This window comes from Takifugu rubripes, chromosome 14, assembly GCF_901000725.2.
Source record: "Takifugu rubripes chromosome 14, fTakRub1.2, whole genome shotgun sequence".
Taxonomy (NCBI): domain Eukaryota; kingdom Metazoa; phylum Chordata; class Actinopteri; order Tetraodontiformes; family Tetraodontidae; genus Takifugu; species Takifugu rubripes.
The window spans coordinates 2,854,907-2,876,401 of NC_042298.1; the positions used below are offsets into that span (position 1 = coordinate 2,854,907).

The window sequence follows — 21,495 nt, forward strand, 5'->3', positions numbered from 1 at the left end:
GGCTTGGGAGGAACCCGGGATTGGTTAGAAGCCTCAGACAACAATTCCCACGTTGGACCTCCCACATGGGGTGATTGCGAGCTTAGTGTGAGCCTGATTAGGTTTGTTGGTGTTCTGTGCAACATGTTAGTGCGGAGACGTGAGGAAGCCAATGCATGGATATAGACGGACTTCTGTAAGTATCCCTGTGTCTGATTATTCTGAAGGTTTCCACATTTCAGCACATCTTTACAGTGCGTTCTGCTTTATTTTATTTCCTATTGTCATAAAGTAGTAATTATGCTATTGCATAACTGATTTTAAGTGAATCTACTGGACATCTGTTCTTTGATAATATAGAATTTATTGGGATTTAAAGATACAATTTTGTGTAAATGTTGATGATGGTGCAATTCTCAAAACAACTCCAACGCGGAGGGGGAACCGAGGTCTCCTTCCTCTGCAGCCCAGACAGATGAGGGACACTGTAAAAACAGGCCATTCCAAACTGGCTTGAGCAGATTAGGAGGCCTCAGCAGATGCATCGGAGAAAAGCGCTGAGGTTTTGTTTTCCTTTAGTACGTGGTCTGAACTCCTCTGCTGCAGGAGTCACACAGAAACCAAGAGGGCTGATCTTTGCTCCCCTGAAGAGCCTCGTTGAGCCTAAATTACAATCAAACGCTGGCCAATCTTCATTTGACTGTGTTAAAGAGTCCCTTTAAAGAGTCTGTGTTAAAGAGTCGAGCGGTTACCTAATAATAATCGCTGGGCTGCGTGAGTGTGTGTGAGTCACCCGAGACTGACCATCTGCTGGTAGGTGCCAGTTTCAGAGAAGATGGTGGCCACTCTGCACACCTTTCTCACCTCAAGAAAACATGTTCAACCTGATGAGCAACTGCTGCAGCTGGGTCTCCAAAATTCAAGAGCCCTTCAGGTGTGAAGAGATTTTTTCTTCTACTGGTGCACACACAAATGATTTATACAAAAACAAACGATTACATGAAGGAAAACTAACAGTCGTATAACTGTAGCTTGGAGGTCTCTGATCATCAGGACGGAGAGAGCATTCACATGGGAAAAGCCTAGAATGATGCAATGTTTAAACAGGCTGACAGTGTATCAACAGAAAATATTATTATGGAAATTTGCCAGTTTTAGAGAAGATAGACTAAATTCTACAGCTATTTGCTCTCAGTCCGTGCAAATTGGGACTTGGTCAACACCTGACATGAGACACAAAACTCAATAATATCCCTTTATTTGAAACACTATTCTTCCTTCATTACAGGAAAGTGACCATACTGGTGGTTGGTCTTGACAAAGCAGGGAAAACGTGTGCCATCAGAGGGATGTCAAAAGGTAAAATGAATACAATATACAAATTAATGTGCAATATTCTTAAAAAAGAAAAATCAGACAGTTGCCCTAACTGCACTTGCTGGTTGTCTTTCCTCAGCTCCTCACGGTGGGGAGGCAGGACCCACCCAGGAGTGCATCCGTAATGAACTGAGGTTGGACAACTACCTGGTCACCTTGCTGGATGTTGGAGGGTCAGAAGAGCTGAGAGGAACCTGGAGGGAACTGTATGGGGAGGCCCACGGGATCATCTTTGTGCTGGACTCCAGTGACAAGCAGAGGATAAAGGAGGTCAAGGAGGTCCTTGTTGATCTGCTGAAGGAGCCAAGAGTATCAGGAAAACCATTACTAGTGTAGGTTCTTTCGAATTCATTCATTAAATACAACTTACGCCTCCGGTAAATACTGACCTCTAGTGGCAACTCGGCTGAACTACTGTAACGAATTCACGAGTAGATGAGTAGTAGCGGGGGCTGCAGATGAAAACTGGCATTTTGGCTAATTCTGGCTTTTATTTTTATTAACCATGTGAAATCATGTGTTTTATAAAATTATATTGTCCACTTTCAAATAAACAAAGTCAATAAATGTATGACTAAATTCTTTCTTCTAGGTTGGCTAACAAACAGGACAAAATGAATGCTTTGCTAGGAAATGAGCTGATAGAGATTCTATCACTGGAGAAGCTGGTCAACGAGAGCCGCTCCCTTTGCCATATTGTAAGTGTTCTAATAGAAAACATACGGTATATATTCTTGGTGATATTCCGACAGAACAAAAGCGGGTGCTTTTCTTTTAATTCGCTTTCAGGAGCCATGTTCAGCCTTAATGGACCTGCGTCGCTGGCCTGACAGGAGGACTCAGAGAGGCCTTCGATGGCTGCTGCGCGCTGTTTACATGGATTACCCTGAGCTGTGTGCCCGAGTGGCTCAGGACAGAAAAAGGCCCGTGGAAGCAAGACGGGAGGGAAAGAGCTGGAAAACTGGGAAAATGAGCAGAAAAACCAAAAGAGAACGGTAATATTGCCTTTATATTGGCTTGATTTCATACAAGGAATAAAGCCTTTAATTCCTCCCCTCAGAATCAGATCCAGCAAGTCAGATTTTTGCCAGGTTCATCGGCAGGAAGACAAGGAGAGAAAGGCCAAGGGTGAAGGAAAGCTACAGCCCATCAGAAACATGTTGCGGAAGGTTTGGAAAGCACCCTTTTTAAGTACAAAATGTCTAAAAACCCACACACTGACTGAGCAGCAATCCAACTATAAAGTAACTTAAAGGAAAAAGTTCATTTTTGGTGATTCCTTTAATTTTGAAGAGTTGGTCTCACCTCCCAGATCCTGTTTTTACTTTTACAGCATGAAGAAAAAGAACAACCTGCTATTAATGGCTAAAGTGGTAGTCTTTATTCATGGTCTTTATTTTACAGGAAAACTCCCTGAAAAAGAAGACAAAACGGAAGAAAAAGAGACCAGATATTGACAAGGAAGGGGGAAAGAGTGAACAAGAGGCCAATGATCAGGAGGAGGAAGAGGAGGGGGATGCCAATGAAGGCGAGCAAGACAATTCTGGCCACAGAGAGAGAGCCAGCAGTGCCCTGATCCCCAAGAGGAAGAGTAAAGTGAAACGCAAAACAAAGGTCAAAGAGGAGAGTCTGGACATGCCGAAAGGTCCTGACAACAACCAGAACCCCCTCAAAGGTAAGAAATACTCACATAACTCCAATTCATGGTTGAATCTGCTCTATAAGAGTTACACTGCAACATTTCCCTCTATTTTTCAGAGGAAAAAATGAGGAGGAAGAAAGTCGTCAAAGTAAAAAGGAAGAACAAGATCAATGCAGAGCTGTCAGCAGCTTCCTCACAACCTGTGGACCTGTCTGCCACCCTCGGTGAGCCGCCTCCGCCCCGCTGCTGTCACACACCTCCATGCTTTGATGCTTTGGTCTCTGCTGTGATGCAGGATGCATCCCATTTTCACAAGTTTATCCTGTCTCCTGCTAGATCTTTACCGGAAGGCCATCCTGGCTCTGAAGGAGCGTCAGGATCAGGGTCAGAGAGCCTGACAACGCTGGACGGCTGCATCTCTCTATTGTAAATGTAGACCTGATCCCTGAACAGAAACTGTGACGTCCAGTGTGTAGTGAAGGGCTGGTCTGTGTAAAATAACATTCATAACCTATTACTGATTCTTGTTCACTTGGCCAAAGTTTTATATATTTTAGTACAAGCTGTTTTTTTAAAAAAAAAAAAAGACCACTAGGATGTTTCCTTGACTGTGGAGTATGGAACGCTGGCAAAGAGACTGACACCATGGAAAATAAAATAATAAACCTTTTTGTCTCCACTGAATGACGCTTTTATTGTAATAATAATTATCATCATTAAACAAAAGTGCATCTCTACTCCATTCTCAGCCCCATTTTGCAGATATAATTTCCAAAATAAGGCTTAACTGCTAAACAGCGCCAACATTCTCTGATATTTCTTTCTTGGGGACTCTTGAAATGTCCCAAACATTTCAGTTTTCTTCACGATTCAATTCTTGGTCTAATTAATATTGAATGCATTTAACCCCCTGCTGATTTAAAGTTAAATCTATTCTCCCTACCTGGATATTGCAGTGCTGTAGCATCTACTGAATCCTGTTGTTTTCTGTAATCTCTGAAATATTATTACTTTTTTGGGGTAGGGGGGTATTTGGGACATGTACTGTAACATGTAACATGAAATGTCAGTGCTGCACACATCCTTTTTATTCATTAGACCAACTGAATATGGTGTGACCATCAGAAATCTGCCCAATTCATTAAACCTTACAGGAGTGAGGCTGCAAAAATCGGGACTGTGTAGTTGCTGGGGTCATATTGATCCCACGCCTGGTGTGGGACATGCATGAGGAAACCTGCTGCGTCGCTCCATAAAGCTGGATGCAGATGCGCTGCAGATCGGGGAGCAGCGTCGCCATCTTTCCCGTGGCTCCAGTCGCCCATCCCCCCCCCCCTCACCAACACCACCACCCCCCATGCATCTTCCCGGGGAAACCGTCCGATTCTCAGTCGTTCCATTCAGAAGCCCGGTGGCTGCAGGAGCAGAGAGATGGCCTCTCCCAGGACTATAACGCTCGTCGCCCTTTCCTTCGCGCTGGGTCTCTTCTTTGTCTTCATGGGCACCATTAAACTGACTCCGAGGCTGAGCAAAGACGCCTACAGCGAAATGGTGAGTCTCCATCTCTTGGCTACGATGTGGTCCAGGGCCATTGTTCCGCTGGATGTAGACGCCGGAGCCTCTCAGGCTTGAAGAATGCGAGGACATGATGATCTAAATGATACGAGATGCAGAAAAGGGGATATTTTAAATCTCCTGGAATCTGCCTGCGAGCAACCTTCGATTCATTTACCAGAGCGGCTTGAACATAGCAGACATGCTAATCGGACGTGTGTTTTCAAAGGATGTGTAGATTTTACAATAATGGGAACCCCCAAGCCGGTTAGTGTCACCACATGTGCGTCAATTATGGCCTTTTTTATTTTAAATGGAGGATATTAAATAAACTGTGGCTGCAGCAATGGCGCCGCATTCGAGCAAATTCTGAGATGCACCTGACGGTTCTGTCCCGTGTGGAGGATGAGAGCCGATTTTCCACTAGAATTCAGTCGAACTGGAACCAATATGATGATCATGATTGGATTTGTGATGCCAGAGAGCAGAAAGCTGCAGTATTAGTGTCTCCATGCTGACAAAGAGGATTTGAAGCATTTGACCTCAGAGTTTTGAATTGTCCGTTAATGACCTACACGAAAGATGCAATTGAAATCGGATTAAAGATGAACCGGTTGAATTTTGGAGCATTCTGACACTGGTAGCAGCTCTGCCAGTGTTGGCCAGCACCGAGACCCAGTCTGTGCCTCACACTGCCAGTGTTCCTGTCACGAAAGCACAAATTCACGCCTCTGTGCAGCCCCCAGCCCTGCAGGAACAGGCTTTTTTTGTGGACACGTGTACGCTGACTCGGCTCATCCTCCTCACTCATGGTGCAAACGACAGGCCAGCTGATCTGCCCGTTTGACTGTGCTGGATTAGATCTGCTGGGGAAAGTTTTGTTACCGAGGGGCGCATCGCCTCCTGTGGTAATGGAATTGCTCTTCTTGACCGTCCTGTGTGCTTTTATTCCAGTCCAGATTCTAGTTTTCATGTTTGAAATGGTCCTCTCTTTCAGAAAAGAGCATACAAGAGCTACGCTAAGGCGTTACCGGGCTTGAAGAAGATTGGCGTCAGCTCGGTGCTGCTCCGTAAGATCATCGGCTCTCTGGAGGTGGGCTGCGGCGTGGTGCTCACCCTCGTGCCGGGCCGGCCGAAAGACGTGGCGAACTTCCTGCTGCTGCTGGTCATGTTGGCCGTACTGTTCTTCCACCAGCTCGTGGGAGACCCCCTGAAGCGCTACGCCCACGCGCTGGTCTTCGGCATCCTCCTCACCTGCCGGCTGCTCATCGCCCGGCAGAGCGACGACCGGCCCGAGAGCGAAGACAGCAGAGAGGAGCAGCACATCAACGACCAGGAGAGGAACAAGGTGAAGCAGTCGTAAAAGCACAAGGAAAGGAGCCCGGAGCGCCTCTGTGGATTGCAGAAACGGTCACTCCAGTGTTAAATACCATCCACGTCCACTTTTCGTCCAGTCCAGCTGACCGAGCGCCACCCGCTCCTCTGCACAAGAAAAGAACGACTGACACACCCTCTGTGTAGCTATGAACCTGTGAAAACTGATGAGCTCGGTTTGTCAAATCTCCCTATTTATCATTTCAGTCTGACACTGTGCTGATCTTTTTTTCTCTCTTATTTTTCATTTGTTGTTTTGAAATTGCCGTTTCCTTTTTATAGTTTTATACTGTAGTTGGGAGACATGGATCAATAGGAGGGATTAGCATGTTTCAGTCAGACAACACATCATTTAAATCATTTTATACTCTGTCTTGTTACATATCTATGTGTTACTGAAATGCAGTTTGAAGATATGCATGCAGTTCCTACTTCTGGAGCATAAATAAGCTGATCATCGTCATTGTCATGTCTCCTAGGATTCTTGTCCCACTTAAGGTGTTTTGCTAAAAAAATAAGCAGTTGTTGCCTCAGGTGTCCACTGCTCGCAGTCAAATATAACCTGCCCTTCTGCCTGTTTAAAATAGAACTTTCCCCTTTTGAAGCTGAGTTCAAGTCTTAGTTCCTTTTTTGTCATCTTTAAGATTTTTCCTGGATTTTATTTAAAGACAGGCTCGCATTCAACAGTTTTATGGGATGAAATCTTCAGGTGAAAATTTTGTAAGTTTTAAGATTCACAATATTTCTGTAAAAGACATTAGAGAAAAAAATAAATGGAGGCAAGACTGGCTAAATGTTGCGTACTGATTCATTGTCAGGTGTGTAAATGTGTCGTAAATGTTGCCTCAAAGTGGCTCGACAGTGGCTTTGAATGAAAACTGAATCAGATACGGGCTTATTTATAGGAATTTCTGAAGCTATTACAAAATTGTTATTGTTGAAGTAACCTCATGTCATGTTTTATATTTTCTGAATACCTATTTCACAAAGATAATGTCTGACTGCACAAGGTGACATTTCTGGGTCTCATGCTGCAGCTACCGTACTCTTTATTTTTGAGCCCTTAAATAAAGAACCCACTTAGAAATATTTTTCAAACATTCTGAGCTCTCCTTCAAGATGATTTAGGCCCCGAAGGACGTTTTCATATGAAATGGACAATAACAAGTGCTTAGTAGCAACTTCTTCAATTTGCAGACATTCACTACAGATGAGAGTGATGGGGTCTATAATTGAGTCACAGGTTTTGTGGTAACTATATCAAAACGGACATTTACATTTTGGAATTGAACTTTATCTGGTTAGAATCAAAATATTCCTTATTCATTATTTTATAGTCTAATTACTATTAAAAAAACAAACCGGTATGAACATTCCGCAATGGTGTTGGGCAACTGTGTCATGGTAATCGGAGGAAAATAATAATAATCACGCTAAATGTAAACTGTAAAATGCGACATGACATAACGAGTGCACAAATGCATTTCCTTAAAAATGCTATTCCAAAATGAAGTATTTTACGTTTAAGCAACGTCTATGTTGTCGAGATTTTAGAATAACCGCTGAGATCTAGTTGTTGAAAAAAGCGACTCCAACTCCCGGGGTGCAACGGAGCGGATGGAGCACACTGCGCATGTGCAGACCAAACGGTCGCGCGGAGGATTTGAGTTTTGTTTGAATGACGAGAGAAGCACCACAACCCAGTCTTTAAGTTCTAGCAATGTAGACATGGCAACGAATGCTAACCTGTCGGAACCCTCGGATTCAGAACAGTCGTCTCTAAACGACGGCAACCTGTCGAGCCAGAGCAGTAATAGGAGTCTAAGAGTCGCGGAAAAGGAGAGAAGGAAAAACGAGGCGGAGGACCCGTTTGTTCTGGCCCTGAAGTACTTCGCCGACGGTAGGATTCAAACATACGCAGCTTGTTATGCAGCTGCCCTGTAACCCTTCCGCTCTTTTGCATTCTTTAACACAAACCCTGCTTTTTTGTTGTCTTATCTTTTAACCAAAAATCAAACAAACAAACAAAAAGCTTAGGACCAGTAAACAGCCAAAGTTAAAATTCAAATAACACAAGTAGCTACAAACTAGCTACGTTTGTTACTCCACTCGTTCTTCACGGGAATTATGCATTAAACAATGAAGTTTTCATCCGGTTTCTCCAAACCTAGAAACACCCAACTATATATGAAATAAACCCTATATGATGATGCTGCAAATCATGTATAGTCGATAAGGCTGCTGCTAATGTCCATTTTGCACCATCCAAACAGAATGGTGTTTGTATGTGCACAAAACTTCCAATGGTATTTATTATTTTCCCGATAAAGTTCTACAGTATAGCAAAGGATTTTAGTTCCAGAGATGTGTCAACCTCCAGAAAATGGCTTTATCTAGCTTTATAGATTTTATTCGCGTCAGCTGTTGTTGAATTTATAGGAATTCTTTTGGCCTGGTTCTGTCCTCCTGTTTACAGTATATAGATGCTGCCACTGTTTACAACATATCTCCAACATAACAGTAAATATATCCACATGGACAGGAAATACTTGTTTGTGTACCCTTACATACAGTATGTACTCAGATAAATATCTGCTAGCCTCTTAAATGTGTGTATGTGTGAAATTCTGACTACCCGGACCATTTTAGAACAATAACTCATTTCCATGCAGTTTTAATCAAATGAAATGGCCCCTGTTGGTGCCTCTCTGTCTTGTAGTGGAAGCAGGCACCCCTGTTTGCGGGAACGATGAGGTGGAGAGGAACCTGGTGCTGGTGGAGAAGGTGGCGTACCATAAAGGACTTCCCCCAGAGGCCGTGTCGGTTATGCTGGAATTTGCCATGAGCCTCCGTATGGGTAAGTTAACTACTAATCCCATTTTATCCGTGCTTGATGATATTGATACTGCTGTGGGTAATATTCTTAAAAGGTAAAATGATGAAGGCAACCAGCACCAGTGGAAAATGCACCTAAATGAATTAGAATTTTGGTTTGTGTGATAGCTGTCTTCGTGAAGTTTCCATGGACTGATCTGAGGTTTATTTAATAATGATTACCATAGCTGGTTGTAGTGTGCAGGGGTCTGTAGGGCCCAGTAAACAGGACGTGTTGCCAGGTTATCAGGGGGCTAACAACTGTCACCCCTCCACTTTGGTTTGGTTGAAAGTGAAAATGTCAATGACTAAAGCCCTTCAACCGTGTGCTATTGGATTTCTGGCACTTTACATGGCGAAAATGCCTGAGCCAAATATCACTGTTGTTACAGCGTCATCTACTGCATGCAAGGGCGACATCGGTGTAATATGAGCAAGCATTTTTCATCCAGTTAAAACGCCTCTGAGCGCTGGTTAATGGTTGAGCTCAGACAGCTGGCGTTCTTACAGCCGGTTTAACAGTCGCCTCCTAACAGATTGTCTGAATTCTCGATGCAGGGACGACTCTGTGCCCTCGGGTGCTGAAGTGTATGATTCCTGCCACGATGGTGCCACAGAAGGCTGTTGTTCGAGCGGTGGTTTGGCTGAGTGTTGGGAAAATACCCATCAGCACTCAAGTAAGTGGAGAAAATGTAGTTTCCAGGGAAAATATAACCAAAACCCCTTTGGTCATTTGAAAATGTGAATAACTGTTCATGTATATGAGCCTTGTTCTCTCTTCTGATTCCCACTTAATTACTTGCATGTGCAACTTTCAGGTTCTATTTCTAAAGTGGGTGTTGACCATGTTTGACCTGATCGATGGCAAGGAGCAGCTCCGAGCCATCTACGGCTTCATCTTCAGCTTCATCACCGATGAGAATCTGGTATTCCTGCTCATGATCTTCATCTTGTTGTCAGATTTTCTTCTTATCTACAAAAGATTCACGTACAGCTGACTGTAGTAGATGGCTGCACGTTCCTGCCTGGAATCACACCAAACTTTCATTGTTTGATCACACACCAACTGTTGCACGATGACAGCATCGATGGGCTGATTGAAGCAATTGTGTTATATTTCAGTGTCCTTTCATCTGCCACTTGTTGTACCTTTTGACCAGAAAGGAAAATGGTAAGAGACCCAATATAAACTACCGTACTATGAGTTTGTATTATGTGGTTCCTCTGAGTAGTTTTGACGTTTTCTTCATTTTCCAATGCAGTGCGAGTCTACAGGGTCAGGAAGCTGCTGGAGCTTCAGTCTAAACTGGTAAAGACTTTCACGACTCCTGTCTTATTTTTGCAAAGAAATCCTCTGCATCCTTAAGCATCTGCATTTCACTTGCTTCTCGGTAGTTTTATTTGAAAATTGACTGGATTTGTTCTTTTCCAGGGAAGGCAGCCCTTTCTCCTGCACCTACTCTCCCTTTACAAAGTCTTCTGTCCGGAATTGGTGACACTTTCCATTCCGTCCCGGATGAGGGTTTGTACACGAAAGCTCCATCAAATGCACATTCTGCCGGCGTGTTACAGAATGAATCAAAGTAGTGTTTGTTCCCTCCAGAGTGGATTTAGGAACCACAGTCTGCCGTGGAAATCCACCCTGATCAGGATGGTGAAAAGGAATGACTCCCAGGTTGCCTCCAGCATCAGTCTGGCTTTATCAGTTAAAGATAAGGCCGGCTCCAGGAAAAGGGTATAACTCCATTTTGGTTTATTTTAATCTTTGATGTAATGGCTATTGCTACAAACAACCGGAATGCTTTATAGACTATTTGCAGACCAGAAAAAAAGGTTGCCTCCATTATCTGTCCTTTTTAAAAGCACCATAGTCTAAAATAATCCCAAAATCTTGACTGGTCACAAATCCAAATGAATCCATGTCGCTCTGGCCCAGGTCTTAATAGCGTCTAAATGAGTTTTTGAATTATTGTTCCCTCAGAAACACAATCATCTTCAAATTCCTGCATTGCATTCTGTGGTTAACAAGCCAGCTCAGGCCGACCCATCCTCCATCAGAAAAGTGGTGCCTCTGCTGCAGCTCAACTCCTTCGCGCAGCTGCTGGAAAATATGCACCACGTAGAGGTAATTTCTTCACGGACAAATCTCTGGAGCTCATCGTCAGTGGCGTGTCGACATTCCGGCTGCTTCTGCCTCGTCACTCCGCCTTAGAGTATCTGCCCCTGTCTGTTCTCATCACTGCTCAAGTCCCACTGTTGTTCTCATAGCCTCATATGCCTGAACTGGTAACAGGAGGAATATAATTTAAGCATTAAGCTTGAAGATTATTAAACATTTACCCAGCAGATGAATTGTCTGCTATTTTTTCATGACAGCAGTAGAATCTTTTATGTTGTTGTGTATTTTAGTAGCCACACGGTGGTGCTGTTTCACTGTATAAACATTTGCTCCACTCAACTCCCCACTACCTGATGAGGTGTCAATTTTAAACGGATTTATTTACCTATCATTCAAAATCCACGTGTGTAAGTGAATAAGGGTGATTAGTAAAAATCCTCTGTTAGCATCAAGGGGAAATGCAGACATGCAGCCCTTTATGTGATAATGTCACTCCTGCCACCACCAGCTTCCCGCTCAGATGGGTTCACTGCTGGGTTCCAGTGTGGCTCTGCAGTACCTAGACTGTGTTCAGGATGAATCGGCCCTTCTGCGTCTCAACTTCTGGTTGGGTTACGCTCTTCATGAAGGTGAGTGAAGCAGGGCACATCAAAGTGATACTTTCAGAGAGGTTAAGAGGTCATCTTTTAGGCTGGCTGTTATTCTCCCCCCTCTTGATATTTTCCAACTCTTAAATCTTTCATCTTTTGTCAGAATTCTTGTTCTGCGATGGAGTAACCCATAATTCAGAGGAATCTCTGCAGTTTCTGAACAAGCTGCTGTCAACGCAGCACTTTCTCCAGGTGAGTGTTGGATTTTATGGCTCGAATTTCATATTTATCGCCAGTTTCAGTTTCGGCTTGGTACGTTTTTGCAGCAACACCTGTATTCGAAGCAAATATAACTGCTGATTGTGGGGGCTGTGAGTGAAACTGTTCATTACTTACTGCTTGTTATTCAGAGCAGCACAAACATGTTTGCAACCAGCATCTTGACTGGCCTGAGCTGAGAGCTGCATAGGCACTATTCCCACTAATATATTGTCACATTTTGTCACAGGAGGGCTTTTCCAGCTCCGAAGTCTTTCTCTACAAATTCCTCAACATTTGGGATGGCTCCTTCCTCCGCCCACAGATTCTCGGCTTGTTGAGCAACATTCCTGTTGTCCCAAGCTCCCGTGAGTTTTGCCTTTGAACAGTCTCCATATCAAAGCGTTCTTTATTTCTTTATCTCTCTGAAATGTCAGAGATGTACACTGTTCCCCCAACTGGGCCTTGCAATAGAATAAGAATGCAGGTCTGTCTTCATGAAGGCTACCAGAATGTACATTTGTGCATTACAACTTTCACCTTCTGTCTCTCCTGTTTCAGAAATTGGGCAGCTTCTTTTCCAGCCTCTCATGCAGCTCTTCTTCACATCCTCTATTTTTTTTAAGGTAGGCTTTCCTGACAGGCGCCTCTAAAATGGGAAACTATAATATAACTCTTTTAAAATAAATAAATATTCATACATAGCTATTGCCAAGGTCTTCTGTGATGGTCACTTTTTAATGAAAGTCTCTGTTTTTATTGGGGTACAAACACTGCGGTCTTGGCAAACATGGTCATAATTTCAATTTTAATTTCCACAACTCCTCCAGCAAACTGGAGAATTTCCATTGTAAATGGACCTCTGTGAGGCTGCTGAAGTAGCCTATTTTGCTGTGCACCCACACAATTGTCCACATATTAAAATGAGATCAACACAACATGAATCACTCTCAACTTTTTTATTTTCCCTGCTGTAAAAGCTTTAAAAAGATCAAAAATAGCAGCAGCACCTTTGTTATATCAGCATGCCGTCCACTGCCTCACATGGCGTTAGATCAGCTCTGGTTTTGTCAGGATGGGTGGCCACCATCTTCTCTGTTGTCTTCTGCAGTGCGGGCTGATAGATTGTCTGAACAACATGCTGTTGAGGTGGCTGACCTGGCACTCGGTGTACGCTCTGGAGGATGATTTGGACATCAGCCTGAACAGCCACACCTCTGTGTGAGTGAAATTAGAGGCTTTAATACGGTCAGAAGTCTCGCTGTCTGGAACCTTTTCCTTCTAAATGGGTGTTGCTTGGAAGTTGGTGAGAACTTGAAGGTTGCAGACATTTTAATTGGAGAAAGATCCCAAACCTCATTTTTTACCATCTGTTTCCCACCGAGCAACCAAAGCAATTAAGACCCAAGTGTGATGTGTTTTTTGACTTTGAGCTCATTTATCAATTACATACTTTATCAGGCATTTGTTTGGAGGACGTAACAGTCCTGTTACAGAATTCTTCAGCTTCCGAATAAGAGTGTTGGTAATGAAGAAAGGGTCATCATTACCAGAGGCAGCATTACTGGCCTCCCACCTAGTATTTTGCTGGAGTTTGAATTTTTCTTGCACGCTAGTCAAAAGACCACAGTCTTTCTTCCTTGTATCCTTTAAGTGTTAAAGGCAGCTTTTTCAGCCTCGTTCCTGGCTGCTGGTGTTTGACGCTCTGCCCTCTGTCCCAGGAACATGACTCTGTCTGGATTCAAGGACTCTGTGATAGAGCTGATTCACTTTGTGGGTCGGCTGGCGTCTGTGGGCCTGCAGCTGGAAGGCTGCCACACTCTGCTCCTGAGCTTCGTCCTGGACTTCTATGAGACGGTAACTGACGCTCCGGCACATGCAGGAATATTCCAGACTCGTAATTGTATCTTATATGTCAGAATGTACTTGCCTTCCGTTTGTTTCTTACCTGGTCTCGACTGCTGCAGGTGTGTGACACGTTTCTGAAGTACGGGCTTCCCCTGGTGGTGATGCCCCCTGCTGGAGTCTTTTATCCAGCCCTGTTGGCCACCGACCCTGTTAGCGTGGACAGACTGGCCTACATCATGTACAGGTACATATTTTTAGCTTTTACAAATACTTTTTATTCGTGTAGTCGCACTTTTCCTAAACAAATGAGGTAAATAAATGTTAAACCATGGTCTTGGTGACTGATGGTGGATCACTCCTATTTCATCATTTTCTCTCCCAGTTCATGTTCCAGAAGCTTTAACTGTTTGACCATGTCTCTTCCTAACGATTTCCAATCCAGGCTTAAATGACACAAACTCTCACAGTGTCATCTTTTGGATTACACTACACCAAATTGCAAGCAATTCAGTGATTTATGATGACTCTTACCTTTGTGTGTTCTGTTTTCTGTTCAGGTACAAGGTGAACCTGACCTCAGCCAAGAGTCAAGGAACAGTCGCAGAGGTAAAACCACTATTATCTTCTCGCTTTTACTGAAAATGAAGAGAAACTGCACCAAAATGGAGTTTGACCCACTGTTGTTCTCAACAGCAGGGAGTTATTTAGACAAGTTATATAAAAAAGTTAAATCCATTCAAAGCGTGAAATGTAACAGGACTTGTTAAAGCATTGGATTCATGTATAAAACTTCAGCACTGCAAGAAATCCCAAACACCCACATGCAGTCGGTAACATTTATTGTACCTTTAGCTCAACTCTTAAAGGTTGATATTTTAACAAATCTGCCAGTGCAAGATGGGATTTCTTTTTTTACTTAAGTACATATCAGATGGCCAATATTGTGCCCCTGAAAATGTCAGTGGCACTTCTAATGAAGAACAAGCCTGGTAAATGGCATGTGGATGAATGGACCAAGCAGAATGTCACAGTAGATTGTTGTTGGTTGGATAAATGAGTTGCTATACACACCATTTTTTATTTCCCACAGTAGCCTCAAGGTCCAGTGTGTACAATCTTGATAATGAAATGTCGTGACAAAAACATATAGATGTGTTTTATATGGTGTATGATAAAGAGAGAAAGCTAATCAATGTGCTTTTGTCATTCAGGAGAAAGGTGTTAATATACCTTTCAAAGCCAGTTCTGCTCTATAAGTGCTAAAATGCTTCTACAGAAGCCCAGAAAGCACAAAGAGTCTTGAATATAAAGTGAAATAGTGCAACATTATCTATAATCTACTACTTTCTTTCAAAAACAAAAGAAAAAAAAAATCAGGACAGTTTTAATTCGTTTTGCATTTTGGCCACATGGTGTCGCCAAATCACACATTTCTTTATGGTTTAAGTGGGTGGAAAGACAGAACGGTAAAAGTTTAGTCTTTTGTATGTGATGTATTAATGTAAATGTTAGTTGTCGCAGCACACCTGCAGTACTTCTAAAGCCATTTAGTCTGTATTCATGTTGAAACCTCTTATTTTGAACGCACGTGGCAGCAGGCCTTTCACATCAGCCGGCAGACTTTCCGCGAGTTCAACCACTACATCATCATCATGGTCAACTGTCTGTGGAACTCCAGGATGTTTCAAACCAGCAACCTTGACATGAAGTTGGGCGAAGAGCTGCTGCTCAGGAGCAAAGTGCCACAGTGCGGGGCGCGCTTCAGCTTCATCCATCACCCCGCCTTCATGAGCTACGCCATCGACTTTCACCAGAGGGTGGGTGGCCGACTTTAAGGCCGTAGTAAAACTCTCCCACATGCGTTCCTTAATAAAAGTCCAACTTATTATTTGGCTGTGAGAAAGCAGTGACAGGTGTGTTTACAGTGGCGCTTGCTTATAAATCAAGGAGACAAATGTGCCATTAATGTATATTTCATAGGAGGCACATTAATACAGAAGAACATTTTATTATTAATGGCTTCTGCTGAAATGTGGTTTTCATTATGTTTAATAATACACGTGCCTTTTTTTGGGTTGGCCCAACACCCAGCAGAGGTCTTGTGAGGTTTAACAGTGTGGACTGACAATGAATTTTAATGAGCTCTCTTTATCAGTGCTGGCCAGGAAGAAAGGACGTGGACCTCGATTCCATAAAGGTACGGCAGCTCTCCTTTCATTTCTGCGTCAGCCGTCGACAGCAAATGCTGTTTGAACGTCGGTCACGTTTCAAAGAGCTGCGTCGGCAGAAACTGGATGTTAAGTCCGACTGTGCGTTTCAGGATCCCAAGTCCTGGAACTGGTACCTGGAGTATTTGTTCACACAAGGCTGGGACGGCCTCCAACAGTTCGTTCAGAGCAACGTCAGCTGGAAGACGGCAGCAGAGGTCCGATGTCCCGACGTCCCGTCCTCACAGGAGAGTTAGCTCCTCAGCTCAGTGGAGAGGAAAAGCACCCACTTGAATCTTATCCCCCCTTTTTTTAAAGACTTGTACATATTAAATCTCCTCTTTTCTTCTAAATGAGTTCCTGCAAGTGATCTGAGCAAGTTTTTTAAAGGGTTTTGGACTTTTAGGGCAGCGAGGGGGACATTTTTACTCCTTGACTGCAAAGAGGAGGCAGGGGCAGCATTTGGATATTTTGAGATGTCACAGTTTAAATTGTTTTCAGAAATCAGACTTTACAACTATATTACAAAATATACCAAGTCCAATTACAGAAACAGAAATAAATTATGTAGATCCTGGTTGTGTACAGAAAGTTGTTCTGGGGTGCGTCCAAGAAACATGCGCAGATTATTAAAATCTTTGTATGGCAACTATTGAACTGAGCAAGAGACGGGAGGCTGCAGCCCATTGCCCTCCCCTTGCCCCCCCCCCCCGGTGAGGGAGCCGAAGTTCTGCTCCCACTTGACCTCCTGGTGGTGTCCAGGAAGCAGAAGAACTTGGCAGGACGGAGGACGGTGGGGGCCTTTTCTGAAGTTCATCTCCACTGTCCACTGAGAGCGTTGAGCTCCAGGTTGTTCACGCTGCACCATGACTCCAGGGGGGTCCAAATCTCGGATACGTACTTCCTCATCAGCCTCAGGAACTGCCCTCCGTCTGTCTGAAGTCTGATCCACCTGTAGATGGCGTCAGACGCGTTCAGCTGGAGACCACAAACAAGATCCTGCCATAGGATCCTGGGGCAGGGTCATCTGCAGACCTACTGGCTCTGGAGGGTCCAGGAGGGGGGCTGGGATGTCGCTCAGAGGACTTGATGACCACAGATGTCAGCGACTGGCCTGTAGTGGTCTAGCCCTGTCCCTCTGTTGTTGGACATTTGTCTCTTCAGCCAGTGAAACCATGGCGATGTGTTTTTATATATATTCTTGCAGGCTACAGCGAAAAGAAGTGTAAGAATTTTACCTCACAAGAAAATAAAGTCGGTTCTGCAGCGTTGTTACTCAACCACTGAGCATCTCACCCCAACAGTGTCACCCTGACAAAACTATCCTCTGAAATGTCAGTGTGCATGTGTAGTTGTTTCATTCAGACGGAATCGTCACCATTTGGACGGCAGCCCGTGTTTGGTTGTTTCTGTCCACGTAAGGGCTGAAGAGTAAATAATTCCCGAAATGACAACAAATATCAATTGATTATTATTGAATATTTGTCGTCACACACCTGAGCCAGGCTGCCAGCTGCTCTGGAGAGGTTCGGATGTCCCTCTATTCTTTTATAACAACCGTAAAATGGTTAATACGGCGTCCAGGCCAGTCGAGGCTGATGGCCGCCACCCCCCCCAGACCCAGGGTCTGGCCCAGGTTTCTGCCTTCCACTATTGCACTTGCTCCTCACAGACTGTTGTTCCACGCTGACTAAACTAAATCTAACTAATAATAAAACTGGTTCCAACTACGTCCGCATGTTCCACAAGGCGAACTTTTGGTGTAAAACCCGGCCTAGACCCCCCCTTCAGCTTGCCGTCGTCCCCCCCGACGCACGTCGGGAACTTTCATCCTCGGGGGTTGGTTGATGACGCCTCATTGGACCGTCGTAGTCGGTGGAGTTCAACTGGATCAAACTGTGGCTGCGCGGTCTCGGAGCGGAGCCACCTTAAAGGAAAGCCCCCCTGCTGATGTCAGACACTCAGCACCCCCGCTCCAGAGCCGCTTCCGCCGCTGCCGCGCCGCCGCGCTGCCGCTCCAAACCTCCGTACGCGCCGCCGCGCCGCCGCTCACTTTCCTCCACCTGCTGTCGCAACTACATCCTCTGGAGTAGCTCATCCTTAAACCTCCTCCACAACACGTCCAACTGTTCTGATCCCACCAGAGCTCCCTCCGGAACGAGACGAAGGTAAGATTGTTGTTTTGGTTGATTTATTTATTATTTTTTGGGAAGTGTTGCTGCGGGGATGGTGGAGCGATCGAAGCCGCCGGGGCTCACATCCATTCAGAGAAACACGCCAATAAAATCGCCTTCTGGTTTATCGGGCGCTTTTTGAGGGACGGGCTGGCTCCGTTTGGATCTCCCTTCTCCGGATCCCTTGGATGGATCAGGGTTCTGCCTGGTTGCGCAAAACGATGCACAAGTGGCGCTTTAGGGCAGAATTCACGGATGAGCGGGAGTAAATCGGACCGCATGCGTTGTGCGAAACCATCTCTGTAAGTTTTGCATAAAGTCTTTGCTTTTTATTCATTTTTTATTTCTTATTTTTGCGGGTTTGCGTGAAACTCCAAAAGCCTGGAACAGCTCTGGTCCGAACAGAACCGTCCCCTCAGACTTTGATCACATCTCAGGAAATTCACCTGGCTTCTGTAGATTTGACAGCAACAACCCAGAAGGCAGCAATAAAGTTTCTGATCGTGATTATTGGTGAAAAGCCCAGCGTGTGCACAGCGTGTGATTTGTCACCGGTACGGTGAGTCACTATCCTGACTCATCTGGAGGGATTAATCCATGTCGAATACTAAAAGTCTCTTTCCTGAGCTTCAGCAGAGAGCGTCCCCTCTCCTCTCTGGTGGGGGCTGAAACCGCCTCCATCCTTCTTCCATCCTTCTGCAGACATGTAAACATGCTCCAGGTCTCCCACCCTCCCACATGTGCAGGAGAAGGCAGGTCGGTGTAGACGGTGGGACTCCGTCGGCTCACTCTGGAGCAGATTTGGGAAGAATCTTCCCTCAGACTCCGAAATATCTAATTGTGTGAGACGCTAAAAGGATTAGGAGCGCGCTCCATTGTCGCCGTCCCTCTCCATCTGCGTGCCTCCTGGTCATGTTTCACAGCCTTCTCCCCACGAGCCTTTTAGAGAATGCACGTTGAGTCACAGCAGCATCACCCCAGTTTAACGTCTTTATGACATCTGCTCTCCTGTTAGCCACGCAGCCTGTTCCACCGCTCCTTACTGGGTCTGCTGGAGGAGCCCAACGACCTGGTGTCTCCATGCTGGTGTTTCCGTGGTGCTTCAGGTGTTTCCATGACATTTGGGGCCTCGTCACCGTTTTCTTGACCGTTTGCACCAGCCGGGAGTGACGCTGCCGTTGTCGGAAGAGGGAGGATTCTTCCAGTTGTGTTTTTATTCCCCCTTGGAAAACGGGCTTGTGAGTTTGCAGCAGCCACGTCGAGGTCAACAGGATAGGAAGTCGCCGTTAGGGAACGTCACTCGCTAATGAGCAGCTTCTGCCGCCTCTTAATGGGCTTGGGTGAGAAGTGACACGGCTTTCGGCGTCACCTCAGACCTGTTTTGTCTGGAGTTTAAACAGCTTGAACATCTTAACCCCCTCATCAGATATTCGTCCGCAGATGTGCACCGTCGGGACGAGTTAATGTTGTTTGCGTTCCCGAAACAAAAGATTATGAATCTTTTAGGCCCAATATGCTGGTGTAAGCCCCTCAAACTAAGAAGGTTCTGGGTTCAATCCCAGGCCACCTCTAGGCAAAGACGGCCTGCCCCTTCTGGACCCTAACGGGTTTCGTGGTGCAAAAACACGCACGGTGTGTTGATTGGAGGTTCTAAACTACCCCTGTGTGTGAGCGTGCTGGACCGGTGACCCGTCCGGGGTTTTCCCCTCGCCGTGACTGTTCCTTTCATGCTGTAACCAGCATATACACCAGATGAAGGTCCTGTCTGTGGCGCCACTGGGTCCAGTCTCATCCTTGGGTGGGTGATGCGACTAAAAGGCAGGGAAAAAAAAGAATGTGAAATTCCGAGAAGCGACCGTGACGGCAGAGGGGAAAAAAGGTGGAATACTGACTTCAAAGACAAATTGATTCTCATATCAAAGTATTTCTGGCCCCGCCCCTTCTGGGCATCCCGGTTTGTAGCCATAACTGCCAGCAAAAGCGAGCGTGAAACACGCCAGAGACTTTAAACGTTATCTCCTCACAGCTGTTGCGAGAGTCGGCGGTCCAGTCCCGCGGCTCGCTGGCGCTCTCGGGCCCGCGTGGTTAGAAATTAAAACTTGAACGAGATGACACAACATTAAACCGGGACTTTCGCTAAACGTAATTAGCGCTTCACACATCCCCGTCAGTGGATTATCGCACATCGAAGGAAGCCGAGGGTGCTCTGGAACAAGCAGAATATGCTGAGAGGAGATAAATGAGCCTAATTTACCCGGGCCGCATCGCCAACGAGCGGAATCCGCTGGGAATACAGGGAATATACATCTAATCGCACCCGCGTGGAGAACAGGAGCAACTTCGATCAAACATCACAGATGGGGAAATACTCTGAACAGCTGAGTCACGAAATCCAATTTTACAACAACTGTTTAGCAACACAAAGCATTATGGAAATAAGAATCATGGAGGTCGTCGCCTTCCCCCGGTGGAGACGTCGATACGCTCAATGCTAAAGTCAGGAGTGATTAAATCACCGGCACGGGTTAACCTGTTTGACACCGCGAGGATGAAAAAGCTCACCGCTGTTTTCATCCGCAGCGACCCGAGGAGTTTTACGCAAACCGCGCCCGCGATCACCTTTACGTTTGTAAACACGGCCAAGCACGTTAGCAAGAATCTGCCGCGTCACCGCAGCAGTCGGTAGGTTGCTAATTCTTTACGCTTCGCAGGAGCTACTCAAGACCCCGGGCAGATTATAACAGAGGGTGACATTTTCAGATCACTCTGGAAAAAAGAGAGAAAAGAATAAGGAAAAGATGCCCGAGACTACGCAGCTTAGACCCCGCAAATCAGCAGATGTCCCAAAATACAGAATTCACCAGAGGTGATGTAAATAAAGCATGAAAGAAAGCGTCGCGCCTTATTTGAAGTGTCGCTCAGCCAGAATTAGCCCCCACACCCTCTGGAAGTGGAACAACATATATGACTGAGGAGGGATGAGGGACTGGTTTCTGAGGATAACCGGATGCGTGACCTTTCACCCCGAGCCTAACTCAGCCGCGCCTTGTCTCCGCTTTACTCTGAACGTCCCGGCGGCCCCCGCGACCGAACCGCAGGGTGAATAAAAACAACTTCCTCAGTAATTAAACGGGAATGTGACACATTGTAATTACGTAAGGGGCTCTTTAACAAAGAGGCGGAACCATTGATCCGCCGAGCTAAAAGCGTCGATTAACAAGCCAAAGCCTCTAAAAACAAACAGCTTTCATTGGCTCGCAGGGAAACGGGGTTAAAGGCAGCGAATGGATTTGCCTTTTAAACCGGTGAAATTAATATTCATTATAAAATAGATTACAGCGCAATAGAGGGGAAATGTAATATAAATGGTTAGCTGAGGCGGCTGCAGCAGTGTTTTTATTATTGTGTTTTCATCTGGCCGCTGTTATTTTTATGCCTTTAAATAACAGGTAATATTGCAGCAAAGGGTGTAAATGAATGCACTGACCCCAGTTCCAGG

General features: G+C 45.2%; 3 protein-coding genes across 5 annotated transcripts; all 3 read left to right on the forward strand.

Moving 5' to 3' along the window:
* The first annotated feature begins 75 nt into the window (after window positions 1-75).
* On the forward strand, window positions 76-4,549 carry arl13a (ADP-ribosylation factor-like 13A). 2 transcript variants are annotated; one of them, XM_029847628.1, is made up of 10 exons: window positions 76-175; window positions 797-913; window positions 1,268-1,338; window positions 1,436-1,688; window positions 1,949-2,054; window positions 2,146-2,351; window positions 2,417-2,525; window positions 2,761-3,031; window positions 3,115-3,222; window positions 3,335-4,549. In XM_029847628.1, exons 1-10 carry the CDS (start codon window positions 156-158, stop codon window positions 3,394-3,396), a joined length of 1,323 nt encoding a protein of 440 aa, XP_029703488.1. In that variant the 5' UTR covers window positions 76-155; the 3' UTR covers window positions 3,397-4,549. The 2 variants fall into 2 exon arrangements, with proteins under 2 accessions (XP_029703488.1, XP_029703489.1); XM_029847629.1 differs by lacking the exon at window positions 797-913 and having other exon boundaries at window positions 125-175.
* tmem35 (transmembrane protein 35) lies at window positions 4,330-6,730 on the forward strand. The gene is made up of 2 exons (XM_003970122.3): window positions 4,330-4,549; window positions 5,550-6,730. Exons 1-2 carry the CDS (start codon window positions 4,430-4,432, stop codon window positions 5,913-5,915), a joined length of 486 nt encoding a protein of 161 aa, XP_003970171.1. The 5' UTR covers window positions 4,330-4,429; the 3' UTR covers window positions 5,916-6,730.
* Window positions 6,731-7,551: 821 nt separating this feature from the next.
* On the forward strand, window positions 7,552-17,102 carry cenpi (centromere protein I). 2 transcript variants are annotated; one of them, XM_003970156.3, is made up of 20 exons: window positions 7,552-7,826; window positions 8,646-8,783; window positions 9,359-9,477; window positions 9,619-9,726; window positions 9,923-9,971; window positions 10,063-10,109; window positions 10,233-10,322; window positions 10,404-10,535; window positions 10,782-10,925; window positions 11,428-11,548; window positions 11,673-11,761; window positions 12,018-12,135; window positions 12,329-12,393; window positions 12,879-12,988; window positions 13,489-13,624; window positions 13,735-13,859; window positions 14,173-14,221; window positions 15,211-15,432; window positions 15,771-15,812; window positions 15,936-17,102. In XM_003970156.3, the coding sequence occupies exons 1-20, from the start codon at window positions 7,655-7,657 to the stop codon at window positions 16,077-16,079; spliced, it is 2,220 nt and encodes a 739-aa protein (XP_003970205.1). In that variant the 5' UTR covers window positions 7,552-7,654; the 3' UTR covers window positions 16,080-17,102. The 2 variants fall into 2 exon arrangements, with proteins under 2 accessions (XP_003970205.1, XP_029703497.1); XM_029847637.1 differs by having other exon boundaries at window positions 15,214-15,432.
* Window positions 17,103-21,495: the final 4,393 nt, after the last annotated feature.

What these genes read in the sequence shown, in the direction of transcription:
- cenpi (XM_003970156.3), top strand. Translation starts at nt 7,655, where the DNA reads ATGGCAACGAATGCTAACCTGTCGGAACCCTCGGATTCAGAACAGTCG. An exon ending in TGGAGCTTCAGTCTAAACTG is followed by an intron (nt 10,110 to 10,232) that starts GTAAAGACTTTC and finishes GTTCTTTTCCAG; the next exon opens with GGAAGGCAGCCCTTTCTCCT. An exon ending in TCCTGTTGTCCCAAGCTCCC is followed by an intron (nt 12,136 to 12,328) that starts GTGAGTTTTGCC and finishes CTCCTGTTTCAG; the next exon opens with AAATTGGGCAGCTTCTTTTC.
- arl13a (XM_029847628.1), top strand. Translation starts at nt 156, where the DNA reads ATGGATATAGACGGACTTCT. An exon ending in GCCGCTCCCTTTGCCATATT is followed by an intron (nt 2,055 to 2,145) that starts GTAAGTGTTCTA and finishes ATTCGCTTTCAG; the next exon opens with GAGCCATGTTCAGCCTTAAT. An exon ending in GGACCTGTCTGCCACCCTCG is followed by an intron (nt 3,223 to 3,334) that starts GTGAGCCGCCTC and finishes GTCTCCTGCTAG; the next exon opens with ATCTTTACCGGAAGGCCATC.
- tmem35 (XM_003970122.3), top strand. Translation starts at nt 4,430, where the DNA reads ATGGCCTCTCCCAGGACTATAACGCTCGTCGCCCTTTCCTTCGCGCTG. An exon ending in AAGACGCCTACAGCGAAATG is followed by an intron (nt 4,550 to 5,549) that starts GTGAGTCTCCAT and finishes CCTCTCTTTCAG; the next exon opens with AAAAGAGCATACAAGAGCTA.